At 37.0% G+C, this 19,728-nt stretch overlaps 1 protein-coding gene across 4 annotated transcripts in view; it reads right to left on the bottom strand.

Annotated features, from left to right (window-relative positions):
• BAZ1A (bromodomain adjacent to zinc finger domain 1A) overlaps positions 1-19,728 on the bottom strand; it is a 64,079-nt gene that overhangs the window by 24,028 nt on the left and 20,323 nt on the right. For all 4 annotated transcript variants that reach the window (XM_040067483.1, XM_040067485.2, XM_040067482.2 and 1 more), the window contains exons 4-12: positions 18,780-18,923; positions 12,257-12,358; positions 10,254-10,341; positions 8,430-8,564; positions 7,793-7,895; positions 5,637-5,803; positions 4,762-4,857; positions 2,233-2,371; positions 1,638-1,784 (exon numbers count right to left, since the gene is read on the bottom strand). In XM_040067483.1, coding sequence (XP_039923417.1) covers positions 1,638-1,784; positions 2,233-2,371; positions 4,762-4,857; positions 5,637-5,803; positions 7,793-7,895; positions 8,430-8,564; positions 10,254-10,341; positions 12,257-12,358; positions 18,780-18,923 — 1,121 coding nt within the window. The remainder of the gene's footprint in view (positions 1-1,637; positions 1,785-2,232; positions 2,372-4,761; positions 4,858-5,636; positions 5,804-7,792; positions 7,896-8,429; positions 8,565-10,253; positions 10,342-12,256; positions 12,359-18,779; positions 18,924-19,728) is intronic.

The raw sequence follows: 19,728 nt of genomic DNA, 5'->3' as shown, positions 1-19,728 counted from the left end.
ACAATATCACTTTATTCAAATCCAAATTATGAAGCTGTTAAAGTCACCAAGTCAAAATAAAACCACAGATACAAACAATACATAAAATGCAAATCCACGACAGTCCTATACGATGATTAATGTTTGAAAACTGTCACCCAGACACTGCAAAATGAATCTCTGCACCTCCCCTCTCACTGTAACCATATAACACACTTTGAGAAAGTACCGTACACCCCAAACTACATCTCCATGGTGTTCCCTGTTGCAGAAATGCTGCATGTACAGAATTTACTGAGCAAACATGCTGACTACTGCTGCTTTGGTTAGCCAGAATTACAAAGCCAAGACTACGCAATTCCTTTACGGGAAAGGAGATGTCTAAACAAGAATGACAAGAAATCAAAGTTTTGAAGCAAGTAAAACTTAAGAAATGAAGTGCCTTACCCACAACTCTGCTAAACTAGAAACAAAATGGCAGACTCTTGCAATTGTCAGCCCCATGATGTCAAATTAAAATATGAAAGTTACATAATGATTTTTTTCTGATCAGCCATATGAATAATATCAAATCTAACCGACTATTCTCTGATTACCTGATAATGGAATCCTTGCTTGTATTGCCAATACTCTCAGTAGTTAACAAATACAGTTTAATTGCTAAATTCAACAGTAATTGAAGTACAGGCTAAACTTATTAACACCGTCTCAAACCTGTAACTTTATTTAATTAACAAGAGCAGCCTCTGTTATTGAAGACAGTGCCCATGCCTTACGTAATTTATAGACTGGACATAAATCTTAAGCATGAAAATAAACAGTCTTCACGGGAGGAATTAAAGGAACCTTCATATAACTCACATCTGGCTTGCAGGGGCACCACAGAATTCACTTGACCTCAAACAGGGAGTGCTCTTATGTACCTACCTCTAATGAAACAAAAGCTAGTAAGATGGGTCAAAGCTTCTACTTTAGTCACCAAATTTGGCAGTCCATAAACAAAGGACCACAAATTTCTAACAGAGCCTGCACTTCCTTCTGATCAGTGGTTAGTATACACCGAATGCCTCTGAAAACAGGGGTTAACATCAGCTTTAGAGCAAAGACCAAAGTCAGAGTGACTGTGAGAGTCTTTACTGAAAGAACACACATGGTAGTATCCAGGACCTGTGGATGCATAACTTCAAGTCTTGAAGGACAATAAATATCCTCCATTACAGTTGTACTGGAGAGTTTAAGTTTTTAATCCAGTTAGGTGAAGATCTTTTTATAGAGACAGGTATCTTTGAGAAGGCTTAGGAAAATGACTTGTTTCCTGACCCTCAGGAGAAACATGTAAAAGTGCTGGAGGAAGAGGAGGAAGGCAAAGATGCTTCCTGCACCTCTGAAACACAAGCAATATGTTAAAAGCTTATTATGCTTTGCTGGATACAATCATAGTAACAATGAGCTTCCTTTTTCTCTATTCCCCCCAGACCCTGCAGTCCATGCCTAGTTTAAGGCCTTAATTTCAGATAAAAGAGAAAAAACAAGCCCATTTACATACAATATCCATGCATAATAAGACAAGGTTAAACAAAGGGATGCCATAAATCATGCAGCTTAAAGTTAATTCCAGTGCAATTTCAGCTTTTCAGCAGTTAAATTAAAGATCTGACCTTTGGTCTCAGCATCAGCTATTTGATCTTTGGCCACTTCCTCTTCCTCTTCGGCCATTGCCTGAAAGATGGCAGTCAGGAAGAAAAACAGCAATTCACATAGTGGGCCTTCAGTGTCATTTCCTACAAGAGCTTCCTCTAAAACCTCTGTGAATAAAGTTTAAGAAGCGTCACTTTTGCCGTAAAGTTGGAAAAAAAGTTATGTACTGAAGAATGAAAACATATTTTTTCCTTCAGGTATGCTAATTAAGTTATGTTTCCATAATTTACTGCATATATTCCTAGAGCAATGATGTCAGAAAGAGTCCTGACTAAACATTGTTTTCTTAATATATAATTGCAAGAAAAAAGTACAAGTAGGTATTTAGATAAGCAGAATAACAACTTGTACACCAAAATTAATTTTGATTTTACAAGTCTCTTGGATCTGACTGTGAACTGAAAACTGATTGATATGCATGTGTTAGCACTGACAGATGAAAGCCACACAGAAAATTCTCTATTAGTGGTACTTGTGTGCACTTAAGATGTTTGGTTGTTTGGTAGAAGGGAAACCACCAAAGTGAGGCACCTTGCCACATAAACCACAACTTGCCTAAAGTCACTCCTTCAGGAAATTCATCTTGAAGATCAAAAAGTTCCCCAAAAGCATGTAAAAACTCCAAAACCATCAGAGCATCACCAAAGATCTCAGGAGGAAGTCTTGTCTTCACTGGCACTGGAATGGGAAGTTCCTGCAAACCAAATGGGACCACTTAATACAGTATTTGGTTTGTGCAAAGAACACAAGTGATTAAAAGCAAAGAGTCTATTATTCTAAGGTATGTATTTGTTGAGTTTCTCTACATTTTACTAAAAAGAGTCTCACAGGACACATGACCAGTTATCATAGTAACACTAGTGATAGTACCAGCTTTGGAAACCAAAGACCATGCAACCTGAATGCAAAATTTTTGAGAAAGAAGTTTACTCATGTCCGTGAAGTTAATCCCACTACAAGTTAGGAACATTGGCTGTCAAGATTTTTCCTTTATATCTGTATAAGTATTGAATGCCAGTTTCCTGAACTGTCCAGACAAGCAAAAATAAACATGCTCTTAAAAGTTACTTAGGATTGCTTGCAAAGACAAGCAAACCAAACCCCTAATTCATTCACATAAAACAAGCCCTTCTAATACTAGGATATGCAAGATCATGTCTAACAGCTGTGTGTTCTGGTAGTGGGTTTTTGCATTTGTAAAGCTCTTATGATAGCTGAAGACATATTAAAGGGAGTTAATGTAACCACATAACAAAGACCACTTAACAGAGACACCACCTCCAAATCACAGGTGACAGTAATTTCAAAATCAAAGTGTTAGACACTATCTTCAAGACTTATCTTTACTTAACTATTTCTTAGCCCACATAGCTGAACATTTTCGAGAATGATGTCTCCTTTCCACAAATGTGGTAGTTCACAAATATTAGAAACAAAAAGCCAAATACTATGCTTCAGAAGAATATGGTAAATTATTTCATAAATTTTCTGAAGGGAATCTTTTCAAAAGCAGTCCCCACCTAAACTCATCTTTATTTATATTCTTGTCAATTCACAGAATCACAAAATAACAGATTATTTTGAGCTGGAAGGAACCACAAGGATCTTCAATTCCAACTCCTGGTTCTGCACAGGACCATCCATGTAAAGAATCACACCCTGTGCCTGACAGCACTGTCCAAATGGTTCTTGAACTCTGTCAGGCTTGGTGCTGTGACCACTTCCCTTGGAAGCCTCTTCCAGTGCCCAACCACCCTCCGGGTGAAGAAGCTTTTTCTAATATCCAACCTAATCTTCCCCTGGCACAACTTCAGGCCATTCCCTCACGTCCTGTCCCTGGGCACCACAGAGAAGAGCTCAGTGCCTTCCTTCCTCTTCTCACAAGGATGTTGTAGACTGTGATGAGGTGTCCCCTCAGTCTCCTCCAGGCTGAACGGACCAAGTGATCTCAGCCACTCCTCATATGGCTTCCTCTCCAGCCCCTTTACCATTCTTTTTTCCCTTCTATGGCCACTCTCTAATAGCTTAATGTCTTTCTTACACTGCAGTGCCCAAAAACTCACACAGTAACTCCAGGTGAGGCTGCACCACCAGAGCAGAGTGGGCAGAGTAGAGCAGGAGTCTCACTGTAGCGATGACACTGCTTTTCCATCCCTTCTTTTCTTTCCAGTAGAAGTAGAGCAGCATTGTTTTCACAGCTTGCTCTTCTTCCAGCCATGGCCTTTTTCCCTTTCTTCAGCTTTTTTCCCTTTCTACATAGCTAAGAGTTTTCACTCCCATCTTCAATGGCCATAGAGCTCTCCCCTTGCAAAGTGTTCATCTCTCACATTCCTCCCAATCAGTGCTTTCACTTGAATTCATTTAACACTCTCCTTTATTTCCACTTGCCCTCCTTGCACTTGTTACATTTCCCTGTGAATCTCAAACTCTCATCCTTATGTTTCTGACGATTTGCCCCTGCCAAAATGAATCCCAGTAAAGCGTAGACGAACATGTAACACTGGAAAATCTTGTTATGTACAGCCACACTACAATCTTGTGTGAAACCTAAGTTCTTTGAGAAGGAAATTCTTGTTATTTTCTACAGGTTTCCAGAATCATCATGAAAGATTCTCATTAAATATGATACATATAGCATCTTACAGTATATATAGTACATTGCTAGAGTTTAAATCAAAAGAATGCCACAGGACATAACAAGCCAATGTCTTTTCCAACTTTTGCAGCCAAAAATTTAGTTTTGTCATTAGTCAAATCTTTTAAGTAAGTCACATTTGTTCTAAGTGAGCTCATTTTGTATACTTAACAGAAAAATCAGGTACACTCAATACCCTCCACTCAGTAATGCCAGCACTTTGAACATATTCCATTGCAGACTGAGCACAGCCTGTAATGCTTTTCTGAAGGTTGAAAATGCAGATGATCCTATTAGCATTGCCACTGGGAGATATGTATTACACATGGCAGGTGACTCACAGCCTCTAGCACTCCAATCAGATCTAGATTTGCCTCTGCATTAGGGAATCTAATCTGTCTGGAGACCCTGCAAACTACGACCTTCAGTTATTCCAAATTCAATCGTACCTTAAGGTCATCACACTCCATATCTTCTCTAGGCTTACTCCACTGTTTTAGGTATTCCACATATTTTCTTTTTTCCTCACGCAGCTTTTCTCTTTCCTGAAAAAAAAGTCATAATTGTATATAAATACTGTCACATGGCCTTACTGCAATTTCTAAAACTGCACCACCTACTATTCAATCACACTGAAAAGTAAAACATCACATTTAATTAGAAAGGAGTAATTGATTGATTTTTATTTTGTATACAATGATACTGGCAAAAATATTTAAATGAAGTGATACTTTGTTGGATTAGTTGTTGCTTTTGTTGAGGGGTGTTTTGGGTTTCTTTTTGATGGAAATGGCAGAAGAAAACATATCAAAAATTAGACAGCATTTATGAAAGTTGCCTCAAAAAAGACCATCAAAATAAGATAGCGAATGTGGCTGTAGTAAAATATAGTGGAATATAATTTCTTCATATTCAAGTTGACAAAAAGTTATTTAGCAATTTACATCCAAAGAGAATCCACACAGAAACCCACAACCATTAGATATGCTGTCAATCTGATGCAGCACAGATGCTTCAAAGAGAAGACAACCATTAAATTAAATAGTTTTATGCATTATTAGCAAAAAAACCCCAAGCCCACCACATTACTTCAGAAGTAAGTTCAAATTAAAAATGAACTTCTGGTAAACTACAGTTTTAGAGAATGTTAACCAGAAATACAACCCATCAATCAAATCTTGTAGCTGCCTATTATTCTAAAGTGCACTTCTAGGAACTGAAAATGATAAATGGAAAATAACTTGAAACAGCGACTAAGAAACAAGGAAACTAGAAAGCCATTATACTGTTCCTATATGAAACACATATACTTCAAAAGCATTACTTTTTCCTTTTCTATTTTGAGTCTCTCTTTCTCTTCTTTCTTTTTCATCCTTTCCTCTTCCACAATTTTCTTTAATTCTTCTCTCTTCTTCTCCTTATCTTCTTTCTCCTTTTTCCTAGCTTCTATAGCATTTGCCTTCTCTTGTTTTAATTTAGCTTTTTCAAAAGCTATAAAGGAAAAAATACCCCATAAGTTATTTGTTCTTTTGTATAATATTAGTTTAAAATGATAAATAGACTGATCTTTTTATAATCACCATATGAAAAAGATATTGTTATGAAGACTGAGTTGTTTCTGTACCAACCAGAAATTCAAACTTGGAAGTCCTTTACAGAATCAGCATTTCAAGCCTATGTATTAAGACGTGCTTTACGAGGTTGTCAACAGGTAATAAAGTCAAATATATCTGGTTTTATGAGTATACAAAAGGTTGTTACTTGTTTATTGGTTTCTATCAATTGACATATAAAGATGAGAACTGATTCCAATCTATAATTACAGCAACATATTTAGCAATGACTGGTAAATAAAAGCATGTCACAGTCAGGTGTGGCACGCAACTGTGAAATATCTGTGATATTAAAAACCTTTAAATGAGTGGTCTTTAAACATTTAGTTAATACCAAATTACTGAAGTCAATACATTTGAAACCTATGTAATATTTCACTGTTTTGTTCAAATTTTACTTCAGTTACACAGTTTAAACTGAACTTTAAATGACAATAAATGCTACTGCCTGAAGAGATTCAGATTTCTTTGCAGTCATGTGTAGAAGAACAACAGGATACAAATTTCCACTTTCTGTAGACAGACAGTGCCCATCAGCCCACGCACAGGCTAACAAATAAAAGGGGCTCTTACTGTTTTAACTGAATAAACAGGAAAGTCAGAATCATAAGTGAATGAAAGGAAAAGAGATCCTTACCCTTACCAAATGGATAGTACTAACAAGAAAGAATTTTATTGTATTTTCCTATAGCATTCTGAAAATGGGCTAGGTTCCTTCTACAGAAAGCTACTGCACATACCATCAGTGTCTCTACCTGGCAAACAAATGCAGTGAAGCTCATCCCCAGGGTCTTCAACATACTGAGAAGGTTAATTTTTCAAGGGACTTAGTATTTTGCTACCTTTTCACATTGTGAAAATGTGTCTTAACTTCTCCTCTACAATCTGCAGTTTCTGTCCACACAAGAGAGGAAGCAGCTTTGATCAACTGTTACTTTGGTCTCTGCTGTCATTGCCAGCACATGAACAAATAGATGCTTGCTGTGCAAGAATGTGGACACACAAATTCAAATTTAATGAAACACATGAAATTCTAGTGTCCCCATCTCCTATAAAGGAAAGGCCCAAAGTAGCATCAGACAACTTTGCTGTTATTTAAGCAGATGCTGGACTAGGTAATTTCTAAATGTCCTTGCCATGTTAATAAATTCTGTGTTCAAGGAAATGAGAGGCTGGAACCAGAAATTCACTAAAATAGTTCCACAGATGAAAGCCCTTCCTTAGGAAGGACATCCAGAAGAATAATCTTCTTGTCTGAACTTTGTCCTCAAGAAGACATACCAGTTTATCTAGTTAAACCCGAACAAAAGGCATACTACATTTGAAATCAAATTTAAATTGATCAGGAAGAGGTCAAAACTAAGCCAAAATAATTTGATCAGTCCAAACTAAAAATCTCTGAAGTAATTTGTGCTCTTTTAAACCAAAAAAATCAGATTATATTTAAGTTATTTTAAATTTTGAGATTGTTGTATGAGGAAAATGCATAAATGGAAAAACTACTGGATTTGTGTTACATATTCATACTTTGACATACCTTCAGCTGGTAAAATTTACACGAGTTCACCATTCAAGCTTCTACAAAAGATTATTTAGCTCTTTATTTATTTCAGAGAGAAATCAACACAATTGGACCACAAGCTTCCTATATTTTCCCAATTTAGTCAACTAACAAGGGAAAAACAAAATAAAACCAGGAAACATGCGTGCTAACTATTGAAAGGTGCACTTGGCAATAGTGGCATGGCAGTACACTCTTAATACATTTTCTCTTCAAAAGGTACAACCCCAAAAATACTCTAATTATGGCATGCTCTCAAACCTGCAAAAACTGGTTCTACTGGTCATATGAGTAAACTTAACTTACCTATGGCCTGAACATCATCTTTTTGCTTCTGGAACCTCGCTCTTTCCCTTGATACTTTACTTTTGTTTCCTGAGGTGTTTTGTTTAGGTGTAATATTGTCCTCCTGACAGCAAATTTGAAGTTGGAGAGGAAAAAAAAAGAACATAATAACTACAGTGAAATGACCAGCAAAAGATATTCCAAATTTTTCAACTGTTCTCTAGAACACAATGAAGTAGTATAGTGACTGAGAGTCTCAGTGTTTAAATACAGGCAAGTGACATACCTGTATCTGAGGGCAAGTGACATAATTTTATCTGAGAATTCTAATTAAAGCTTTTTGGCAAGTTATTTATTAATCCCGGAATGGACAAGCACTCTGTCATCACAACACACTGAAAAACTAGTTTCTTGACGGGATCCCAGAATAATGACAAAAATAAGAAGAAAACATAATCAAGTAAGATCCCTTTTACCAGCTTAACTACAAAGCAATTACTTTAAGAGCAATTGTGGAATATATCCCAACTGCCCTCAAAATAAAAAAAGCACAATATCAACCCTGTATTTCAAATGATCTGAAAACTCAGACAGATGGAAGAACTTCATAGACTATGATGATATGTCTTCATCTGCAATTAAAAATGTTATTACTTACAAGACCTGCAGATGCCCTCTTTGGAGGTCGCCCTCGCCGTCTGCTTGCAGGACTGAAGATAAATGTGGGTGGTTCATCAGGAAAGAAATAGGAGAAGTTTTGTTCTGCTAGATTATATTTTTCAATTGATGTTGCCTTAGTAAGAAAGATGAAAATAGGTATTCATTGTGAAATTCTTACCTTTTTATAAATAAAAGCGAATTAATCTAAATAAAAGCTAATTAATCAATCATTAAGTCACAAAGGAAGACAATAAGAGTAACCATATCCACGACTGCTTAACTGAGAATAAGAAATAACACCCTGAAATAAGTGTAAGTGAAGAGTTAATCTATCAAGTGGATAGTGATAATAAAGTATGCAGCACACATCTGAAACTAGAATTTGGCTTCATTTGGTAAGATGTTGTTTCTTTATATGCCTTTTAGCAAACACAGCTAGACAGTGTCTTCCTAGCAACTTACTGAAGTGTGTCAAAAATAAATTTTGACAGATAAAAGCAGAAACTTTACTTATTGAACAATTACATAATTCTCTATTACACAGGTACTTATTTCTGGAAGAAGATTTTTCCAAATTGTCAAAGTTTCTTTTGAAGTCTACTTTCTCAACCTGATGACTTCAGGAAATCTGCCCTTACTGGACAATACAGAGGAGGATACAAAGGAGACATTTCAAATAGGACACGTTCACATTGTCACAAGACAATCAGCAAGACAACAGTAAGACACTCCACAGAAAAGTCCAAATAAAGACAAGATGATACATATACAGAATATAAGTATTTTCTTGAGGCTCCAGAAAGCATCAGTAATAGATCACTAGTCCTTAATGGTACAGTGAGCTAGGTCAAAATGACCACTAACAAGCCCAAGGAATGGGGTGGTTTATTGCTTTCAGCTCAATTTTCTTCTATTTCCATTTCTTCAGAAGAGACAGACTCTAGAGTTACAAATTTAATTAGAAATTCATTGCCTTTGTTGTTTTCCACAACTTTCAGAGGCAAGGCTCTCACTGACTCTCATCCCCCCCGCAGCCTTCCTGCGCAGAATGAGCAGTTACACAGCTGTATGAGAAAATAACAGACATAATAAAAACCCCAGCTACTTTCGAAAAACAAGGAGATAGCAAGGATTTCAGGGTCAAGGCTGCAATACACAGTGAAGGACTCCAGGATCTCTTGTGGCACAGCAAGCAAGGCTAGGGAATTTGCTGCTCAAATTCGCAGTCATCTGGTGCCCACTAAAACATGCACAGTCAACATCCAAGGCCTTATCAAAAACCCATTCCAGCCACCTAAACTTTGGTACTTATCTCACTGAAGATCTGGAGACAGAATTCAATCTATTATAAAACATTTTCAAGCTGAAAGCATTAGAACAGAATAATATGGGTTTACTGTACCAACACAGAAACAGTTCGTTATTATTTGACTTAGAAATATCAGCTGCATACCTTGAAGAATAAAAACAATTCATGTGCTGGACTAATCAAAAGTATATTATGACTTAACAAATAAAATTTTTCTAGGTAAATGCTCTTTTTTATTTTGGGGACTTTTTTAAACTAGTAGCCAAAGAAGAAATTAAAGAATTATGCTCCATGTCCAGAAAAAATACCATCTTGTTTACAAGCAGAAGTTAAAAACTTGGTTTTGAACAAAAAGCTGAAGTATTCACCTTTTATTTTGGAAAAGTATATTATACTTACAAAAAGCTAAATTTGATGTAGTTTTAAAAAGGAGCTGGAGCAGCTATTAGAGAAGAGCAAAAAATCCTAAACAGTGTCAATATTCCATCCAATAAATTATTTCTTCTTGCTTACCTTAGCTTTAATTACTCCATCATGTGGTTCACAGTGTTGTTTCAAAAAAAGTTTAAGTTTATCACGAGAAAAGAGATGTTTCCTTCGGCTGTATTAGGAAAGAAAGGTAGTATTATCAACTAAGATCTTCAATTAGTGTTTACGTACAGCCAAAAGTACGTGTAAGAATACATGTGATAGACCATATGATTGATCTCTTTCTTCTTAATTATAAATAGCACCCTTACTATTGTAATTAACAACCATTCTTTGAAACCTCAACTGAAGTAAAATTTTCCTTCTGAATAAAACAAAACCCAAGTAGTACATAAACAGTTGGTTTGTGCATCTGCAGTTTTTATTTTGAGAATTCTCTTATGTCCTCTTTTAGAAACACCCTCTTGATCCATGGTAGATCCTCCAAATACGTCTTAAAATTCCTAAATAAAACCCAAGTCTGATTGTTTCAGAAGAGAGGAAGGACAAGCAAACAAACAGGGACAGCAGGAAAGCAGCGTTCCAGCATTCCCATCTCTCAAGCAGGGAGGCAAGCCAACAAGCACAAGGTGAATTCACACACTTCTCAGTCGAGCTATGCCACTTCTTCCTACAGGACAGTGTGTGCTCTACTGGTTCCTGGCATTCCAGGGAACCCGCATTACTTCATGGGAAGGAAAAAACTTCACTACACAGCAGTAGTTAATGAAAAAACAAACCCTAATTTGTGCTGGAACTAAATGACTTGTAATCATAGAAACTGAAGTTTGTTTCCAGTATCCAGTTTATACATATAAAGTTTTGATACACAATCTACTCGAAACACGTATTTTAACAGAATTTGAGACAAATTTGTTATTTAAGAAGCAAAACCTCTACGCCTTTCTATTTTAAATCAATCTGATTGCCAGTGTCTGCTCCAACATTTCAAACCAGCAATGCTACTGGAGTGCTCACAATACTAATAGTTCATTATTATTACTAGAGTTCTTGAACTTTTTTCCAGCTACTCCATCAATAACAATAGTAGCCAAGGTATCAGAAGTCACAGTGTTGCAAAACGGGGAATGTATAAAAATTTTCTTAAGGAAGGATGTTCCTTGATGTTTGACCTTCATATACTTTCAAGCCTTATGAACACAAAGGGAAATATAATGCATGTAACAGACAGCTTGGTTGTTAGCTACTGTAAGTGATGTCCAGGTGTTAAAAAATTAAGTTATCTGTTGGTACCATTGCCTTGTTAAGGTTAGGACTGGACCTGCTCAGTGGTCTCAGACCTGGCAGGCGGTTAACAAAGCTTAGGGAAGAAGAATGCCCACTGACAGTGGACACAAAGAATGCAAAATTTAGGGGTCACAAGGACACTTAGCAGAATTCCCAAGGTAAGGAAGCCCGACTAAGCAACTGTACTGAATCAGCTTCAACTGGGTAAAAGGCAATTCTGCAGGGGGAATCTGCGGCCACTGACTCAGGACCACTGACACAAGAAACTCACCGACACAAAAGAGAAAGACTGAGCATGAGGACTAATTACCATAAGATGCAGTAACTAATCAATTAATTGGAATCATTAACCAACAGAAAATAGAATATTAATTAGCAGGAGAACTATGTAACTTGGAGCCAATGAACACTAATTCTTTTGCTTGCTAAAACGTGCTTGATTTATGGAATACCACTGATCACCAAGGCTTGTGCATCTCTGAAATAAAGAATTGGTGTCTTTCTCTCGAGTGTGGAATTATTGGCTTGTTGCACGCTGGGTAACTAATCCTGTTTTTGCAGAAAACAACAGCAGGTCTCATCTGTGCACCAATGAAAGCAGAGACTTGCAAGGGGTTGGTACCTGTGTTAATGCTAGCAAAGCTTGGAATCCTTGATACACAAGGCCTATATTACAGTATTTTGCTCTGGTGCTTTTAATTAACAGCTCTAACATTGTTTTTAAATACCATTTTATAGCAAAATCTTACACAACTCACGGTTACAAAGCACAATTTTAACTTCCACACACTAATTTTTACCTTAGTTGAGATGCTTTAACAATAACAGGTTCATATAAGTGTTTTTTAATAGGTTGGACTTTGTATTTGAACAAAGAAGGATCAATTATGGCTTTCTTCTCCCTACAAAAAAAAATAAAATTAAAAATTAAAAATTCACATTCACTTATCATCAGCCTCATATTTTACAAATTTAATATATTTATATGCCTACACAATGGACTTCTTAAAAATACCCAGCTTGTAACTTCCACCAATACCAAAGACGGCCTATTAATTTGTGCCAACTTTTCTGCTTCTATATTTAAATCTGCCTTAAATCCAGTTCCTGCAAGGAACAGGAAGAATAATGAGGGGTGCTTTCTTAGCAAGGAAATAGAAGATAAGGGAAGGAAGAAAGAGAGAGAGACAAGTAAGGATACGTCCCTATAGTTCAGGAAATTGTCTCCTTAGTATTCTCAGTACTCATGATGGCAACAGAAAGACACGAAAAAGGAGAAAAAGATGATGAGGAAGGAGGCCAAAAGACAGAAATAAATAAAATCAATAAAACCAGTAGCCCTTGATCTACCAATTGCATTGCAAAACAAATAAAATCCACCTAAAATACCTTTCCAAAATAACACTTTACCAACAACATAAAATAACAGAAAGTAAAAGAAATCATAAGGCAACATATCAGCACTTCAAAATAAATGCTTATTAGATTACATGCTTTTTTAGCCAAAGTGTACTTCCTCTTTACAGGTATTGCTACAGAGAACTAGATCTTTTCCCCCCTCACGGAAAATATTTCTTCAGTTTTAACATAACATCAACTGTTTTGTTACACCTCTTCCTAGGTGGGTAAAACCCATGCCTGGTGTGCTACCAAAATTTACTCCTTTACAAGATGAGGGTTTTGCCACAGACAATATACTTTAAGAAGAGTCATGTATCTGTGGACAGACTTCATGAACAGAGCTAAACTAATAAGACTTTATTTAAATAATGTTGCATTTTGGCACCAAACAACAGAAATAACTTCTCCGAAGGTGATAATTTGTAATCAAGAGTCGTACACTGCTTTATCAGGAAGAATTTTGTCATCATCTTATTCCATCAAGAAGGAAAGTTAAAGCAGCTATGTAGATCAACAAGGAGATTTAAAACTATGCATTTCATCATTGTCAGCCCTTCTAGCATTTACAAAATGCATTCAGGTGGAGTTTGTGACAAAATAAAACAGTACATCACTTGCTGCTCTTTAGCCTTGTGAAAAACATGCACAAGATGTTGAGAACTGTACTTTGCAATGCTGCTGAAAATAAAATTTGCTACAATTCTTGTTTTTCTCCACTAATTCTGTGAAAGAGAAATACAAGAAATGTTAACATTCCAAAGTCTAATAAATACATTAATTAATACAGATTAAATGAAACAGTACTTATTCGCCATTAGAGCCATTTCCCATGAGAATAATTTGAGAAGTTCTCAAGAAAAATAGTTTATAATGACTAAATTATCAGCAAAGCTAATAATAAATGGACTCACAAAAACAAAGACAGACTTAGAAACAGCAACACATCTACCAGACCTACAGATAAGTGCTGTGGTATGCATGCAGTGTCTTGCATGACACTGCATACACAACACAGTCGTAGTCCAGAGTTGAGTCACTCAGACCAAACACAGATTAAGAAATGTAACAACAAAACCCCCACTCAGCTATTCATATTCAACTGTTATCCAGTATATCCACTGGCAACATCTCTACATAAGTTTGTTAAAAGAGCTTTCATATTTGGGTCATACCCTGATTTGGTCTTCCATGACCATCTTCAGTGTTAAGACAGGAAAGCTAAAGTAATGAAGGCTGTCCCTAGGAATTTCTGGATAGTATGGAAGACAAACTTGCACCTCATCACACACCACTGCGTTTCCAGTCCTTTAGTCTAGCAAGCTGAAGAATGACCCAAACAGATAATGTTCAGATACAAAATAAAAGGCATCACAGTACCAATATTAAACCAAAAGTATATCAGCTTATTTATACATTTTGAATAGATTCTAAGCTTCAGTACTGTCTGCAATCAAATTCAGGGCCCAAAGAATAATCAAATTTTCAACTCTTTATCATTAATCTTTACTTCTTAGTTTACGTAAATCTTTCAGTGGATCATATATAATGGCCCAAACCTAATTTCAAAACACACTTTTTTTTCTGTTTAGTTTCTGAGTTTCCAGTTACTATCCCAAGAAGTAAATATATTCCTGATATCCTCCTCCAAATTTATAGTAAAAATTTTGCTTAGTGCAAAAGAGGAAGAAGAAGGTCATTCAGTACACATAGAAAGCTTTTAAAATTATATAGATTATCTAGCAGCTTTGGCAGAAAACTATTATTATTTTTGGTAATATTTTATTTTGTAAAGCATTATATACATATAAAACTCATTAGAGTTAGCAAGGGTTAGACACAATTCAGAGCAGAGATCCCTTACAAAAGTCTTCACAGCACAGCTTGGACATACAACCAAATCCACAGGAAAAAACAGAGTATTTTGTAATTTAGTAGGTAAAAACCGCAACTGCCTCACACATATTACACCAGTTTCTACTACACTAAGTGAATGTGGCTAGTACTTGTGTCAGAATCTTGCATTTTTAACAAGTTTATACTGAATCACTGACAGATAATAATCTCATCAAGCCTTCAATTACTTTGGCTTGGTGGCCCCATGACCCGAACATAAATTTCTTCTTACACTACTGCTATGCTATATTCTGACAGCACAGTACTGAGGGAGCAGTACCTTCTGTACTGAGTAACTTCTGAGTAACCTCTGAGACCTTAGAACCATCGAATCATTAAGGTTGGCAAAGGTCTCTAAGACTGAGTCCAACTACCAACCTGGTACCACTGTGCTCATCACTAAACCACATTTTCAAGTGCCACATCCACATGGCAGTCTGAACACTTCCAGGGATGGCAATTTCATTACACCCCTGGGCAGCCTACTCCAATGCCTGATGTTTCAGTGAAGAAATTTTTCCTATTATCCAATGTAAACCTCCCCTGGCACAATCTGCTCTCATCCTGTCACTTGCTACCCAGGAGAAGAGACCAACGTCCACCTCACTACACCCTCATTTCAGGTGGTTGTAGGGAGTGCTAAGGTCCCCCATGAGCCTCCTTTTCTCCAGGCTAAACAAACCCTGCTCCTTCAACCTTGTCCTTTTCAATTACCTTGTCCAGGACTCCTATCTACGCCATCTGGTCTGTGTCTTGCCATAGCTACCTGTATCTTACTGTATTAAGAGAAGTAGAAAAATTGCACTGAAAAATACTGAGAGTTAGAGGATCCAGAATCCTGTCCTGAAGTGCTAAAATGACTGCTGTCCCACTTTTCCAGAAAAAGGCAGTGGCTTTTCTTCTCTTTGACTGAATTTGGGAATGGAAAAACTCCCTCGAAGAATGCTAGCTAAGTAACACAATCATTTGTGGTCTCGTCAGGCTCCAGTGCAAGCCTCACACAGAGGTAACTGTCAGAAACTAATCCCTGCAGCAAGGCTGCCTCTGCACGTCTTTGAAGGTTGCCAGTGACAAGGAACTCTGTACTCAGCAATAATAACAACTGCCCATTTGGAATTGCAAATATTTTCTGGAACTTAAAATTTCAACAACAAAACAGAGCAACCTGAAGACTGTTAAGAACAATACTCTAGGGACAAGACAACAGAACTTTGCAACAAAATCCTGACTTTTAACTTTTTGGTGAAGATGCCTTTGATCCAAGTACTTTGGTCTTTTCTTATAATATAAAGAGAACTACCCGTCATTATTCTGGGATTCAAGCAATGGAGGAATGAGAGAGGAAGAAAGGCAAGATAAGAATTAGAAATGAAGAAAGAGTTACTGTACTGAAGATATTGTATTGCTTTAATGACAAGCTATACCCACATTTTGACACATCCAGTTCATAATTTTTTCTCCAAATAAAGTTAAAACTCTCATTTGAAGATGGTAGAAGGCCTGGATGGTAAGGTTCCACTGACATTATTTCCAAAAAGTGTTACCTCTTATATCCCAAAATTTGCAGAAACAATCAGCCCTTCCCCCAAATTAATCTTCAATTCAAATCCAACAAACACCCAAATTTACTGTCATAAACCAGCCAGCAAACCAAGAATATTTTTTCTAGTATTTCTGATGATGTTTGATGATTCACACTACTCATAGCCCTGGCAAAAGGAATGCCATGAGTAATTAAGTTGCAGCTGAATTGTATGCATTTGGCAGCAAAAGCCCCTCAACCTCCAGGCTGCTGCTGAGAAAGCCAACACAAGAGTTCAACTTTACCTTTAAAAGTCTAGCAGTTTAAGGTGTGAATACTGCTATTCCATGTGACCACTGAGCTACGGTACCAGAGGTGCCCAGGGCATAGTATAAACGTTTTAAGAATTTACAAGCTTGTTGCCTTTTGCTTTGTAACCCAGGCCTTAGAAAGCCTCCTGTTTTTCTGAGGTAAAGTAAGAGCATCATAGCCTCTTTCTTCCTGTACCACCTCAAATTTTTACTGCAGAACACAACAAAAAAGGTCAGCAGGAACATTTGTACAGACTACATGGCTATTTCTGCCCCACAGAGACAGGAGTAGGGTCACAGAAAGGCTGGGATCTCTAATGACATCTATTTTCAGTTCAGATTCTCTAGCCTTACAGATTCTTTAGGAAAAATATTTGCAGATGGCCCATCAATCTGTGCTGTGCTCCCCTCCCCCTCCCTCACAAACACCCTGAGCATCTGCTGTACCATTGTTTAACAGCACTGCAGCTTTGCACAAAGGCTGGGTCTCAAAACCTGGAGATTCGTGTGCAGGCTGAGGCAGAACTGTCTTGCACATATCAACTTGACATTGGTCCCAAGGTGACTAACATCCATACTCCCCACGGAACAGCAAAATAGAGTCTCTGAAACACTAGGGCTGCAAAACAATGTCGTTCAGTTCTTTGGGTTTTCTTATTGTTATGAGCAATGGTATAAAGAACTTTATATGCCAGCAGACAAAAATGTACAACTTAAAGATAGGTTTTACATATACAGCAAATACTATTTTTCAAGTCTACATATACCTAGAATATATCTAGAAAATAACTGTTACTATGCTCTCACTTTTGTTATAAACACTCACTTAAAAGTTACAGTAAGCATTTTAAAGCCACAAGAGTTTTGCAATTTAACTTGCAGCATAAATGTTAGTTAGATATGTCACAGAATACGGCTTCAAAAGCCTGTATAGCATGACAAGAATTCCCCTTCTAAGAGAAGGAAATTATTGGCCCTCTCTTTTCTGCACTGTCAAAATAACTAATCAGCTGGAGAGAACCACAGACTGACTAGGAGTGCAAGACTTAATCTTCCAAAAGCTCTGCATGCATGGAAGTGACAGCACTGAAACAGCATCAATCCTACAGTCATCTCCGTGCATGCTTGCCTAATTCCAAGAATAACCTCCTTTCAAATGCCACATCCCTTTTGAAATACTGAAAATATATTTATTTTTTCAAATGTGTAGGACATCGTCATGAACAACTTGCCTTCAAGAGATAGCAAAGAAATTTTAAAATTATTTATCCATGTTATTTTCTTAACCAAGTGAGGAGCTCCACCGTAGTTATTTCTAGGCATGTCAGGACATGACTTCATCATGAAGCAATCAACAAGATTAACTTTTGCATCCATGTGACATCTTCAAGTCAATAATAGTTCATGCAAAGCCTACATATTGCTAGATCCTAGATTAGGGCCCACTTCAAACACTCCTCTTTCATCATCATGCCTATGAAGCATAGAAGTCTTTCTTCCCATTATACTGCTACGACAGGATCGATTACTGCTCAGTAAAGGGATACTCCAAACTAAACAACACAGTTACAGCCAAGAAGCTCTCTTATACAATGCTATTAGGCTACTCCAGCCCATAGAAAGCTCCCCAAGACAAGACACAGTTTAACTGCACCCTATGTCATAACCAAATGCATCACATACAATGATGTATTTATATGGACCCATGCACAATGAAGAAAGCTTGGTGTGTTTTTGGTTTTTTGGACACAAACACAAGAAGTCTCTGGAAAGACTTTTCAGAGAGTTCCAGTAAAAATTACTGTCATACAGTAATCTCAGCTCTGAGCCCCATGATTGAAGTGGAGCGATGCTGGACTGCAGAAATGGAGAACCTGCTGTACTTTCAGCTACAGCAGCACAAATACCCCAGCACAGAGAACAACCAAGAGGTACACACAGCTCTTCCACCATCTCTCAGCAAAAACACTGTCATTGCAAAGATATAAACAATGATTATTCTGCAGGTATTCCATTCCTCATAATGCAGTTTTCTGGTGTGTTAGCATAACCGGCACCTCTGAAGGTTCAGCTTGTCACCTTCAGCTGTCTGAACACTCACAACCCATACAGATCAAGTAATTTGTTTCAGTCGGACTCTGACACATCTGGCATTTCCACCCAGTCAGAATGACATACAGTAAAAGTATCACGTACCCATTTTGTGCAGAGCTATTGTGTGTTTCTGAGTCATCACTGTCGCTGATGACAATTGTGTCCCCATCAGCACTGCTGGTGTGGCCATTCGCCATTCCATTGTGATGGGCTGGAGCTATGACTTCCAAAACCTTACACTGCAACCTGAAATGAAACACAGATATTTATTAATGTCAAAAGTCTTCCACTAGTACAAGGAGCCTAAAACTGTGGCAGATGTTATTTTAAGAATACATACATAAATGAACATAGTACTGTCTACTAAATAAGTAACTAAGACCCTTGAACTGAAATACTAGGTAAAATTTAGTTTCATACGTACCATCTAATAAATGGATAAATTCATCTGCTTACACAGCTATCAGCTTCACTTCTTAGGAAAACAAATCAAGTTACTTGTGGTTGTGAGGGGTTTTTTTCAGTTTTCATTTAAGTAAAGTAAAAAGTTAACATGTTACTGTACAACTAGACAACAAAACCTCTACATTATTTTCATAGCAGTCTAAGCAAAGCAGAAGATTTTCATATCCTGAAGTATTTTTACTTTTAAGAGATCATCTTCTACTACTGTTGGTGACCTAAATAAACAAGGCTGAAACGATCATTATGCATCTAATCTTAATAATGGCCCATTTATCTGCTGACACATATTAAGGCTCCATCTGGCATGCACACAATTGACAAAACAAGCCTATTCCTTTGCTATCCCAAATGCTACTTATAAAAGGGAGAATTAACTACATATCAAAAAGTATAATTAATCAACACTTCATGCTGGGTAACTGTACTATAGCCGGTTCTTAACCAATAACTTTCCCCCCTTTCTAGAATTCCATGGTCCCTATTCTTTAGCTTAACATCCAAAAGCCGTGTCTGATTCATGAAAATTAACTGCTGTAGTCAATGGACACTGTCATATTCTACCACTGAAAGCTCAAAACATGGGGAA

The sequence above is a fragment of the Hirundo rustica genome, chromosome 6 (genome assembly GCF_015227805.2).
Source record: "Hirundo rustica isolate bHirRus1 chromosome 6, bHirRus1.pri.v3, whole genome shotgun sequence".
In the NCBI taxonomy this organism is placed as follows: domain Eukaryota; kingdom Metazoa; phylum Chordata; class Aves; order Passeriformes; family Hirundinidae; genus Hirundo; species Hirundo rustica.
The sequence above is the reverse complement of the archived record's forward strand: the minus strand, read 5'-3'. Positions and strand labels throughout refer to the sequence as shown.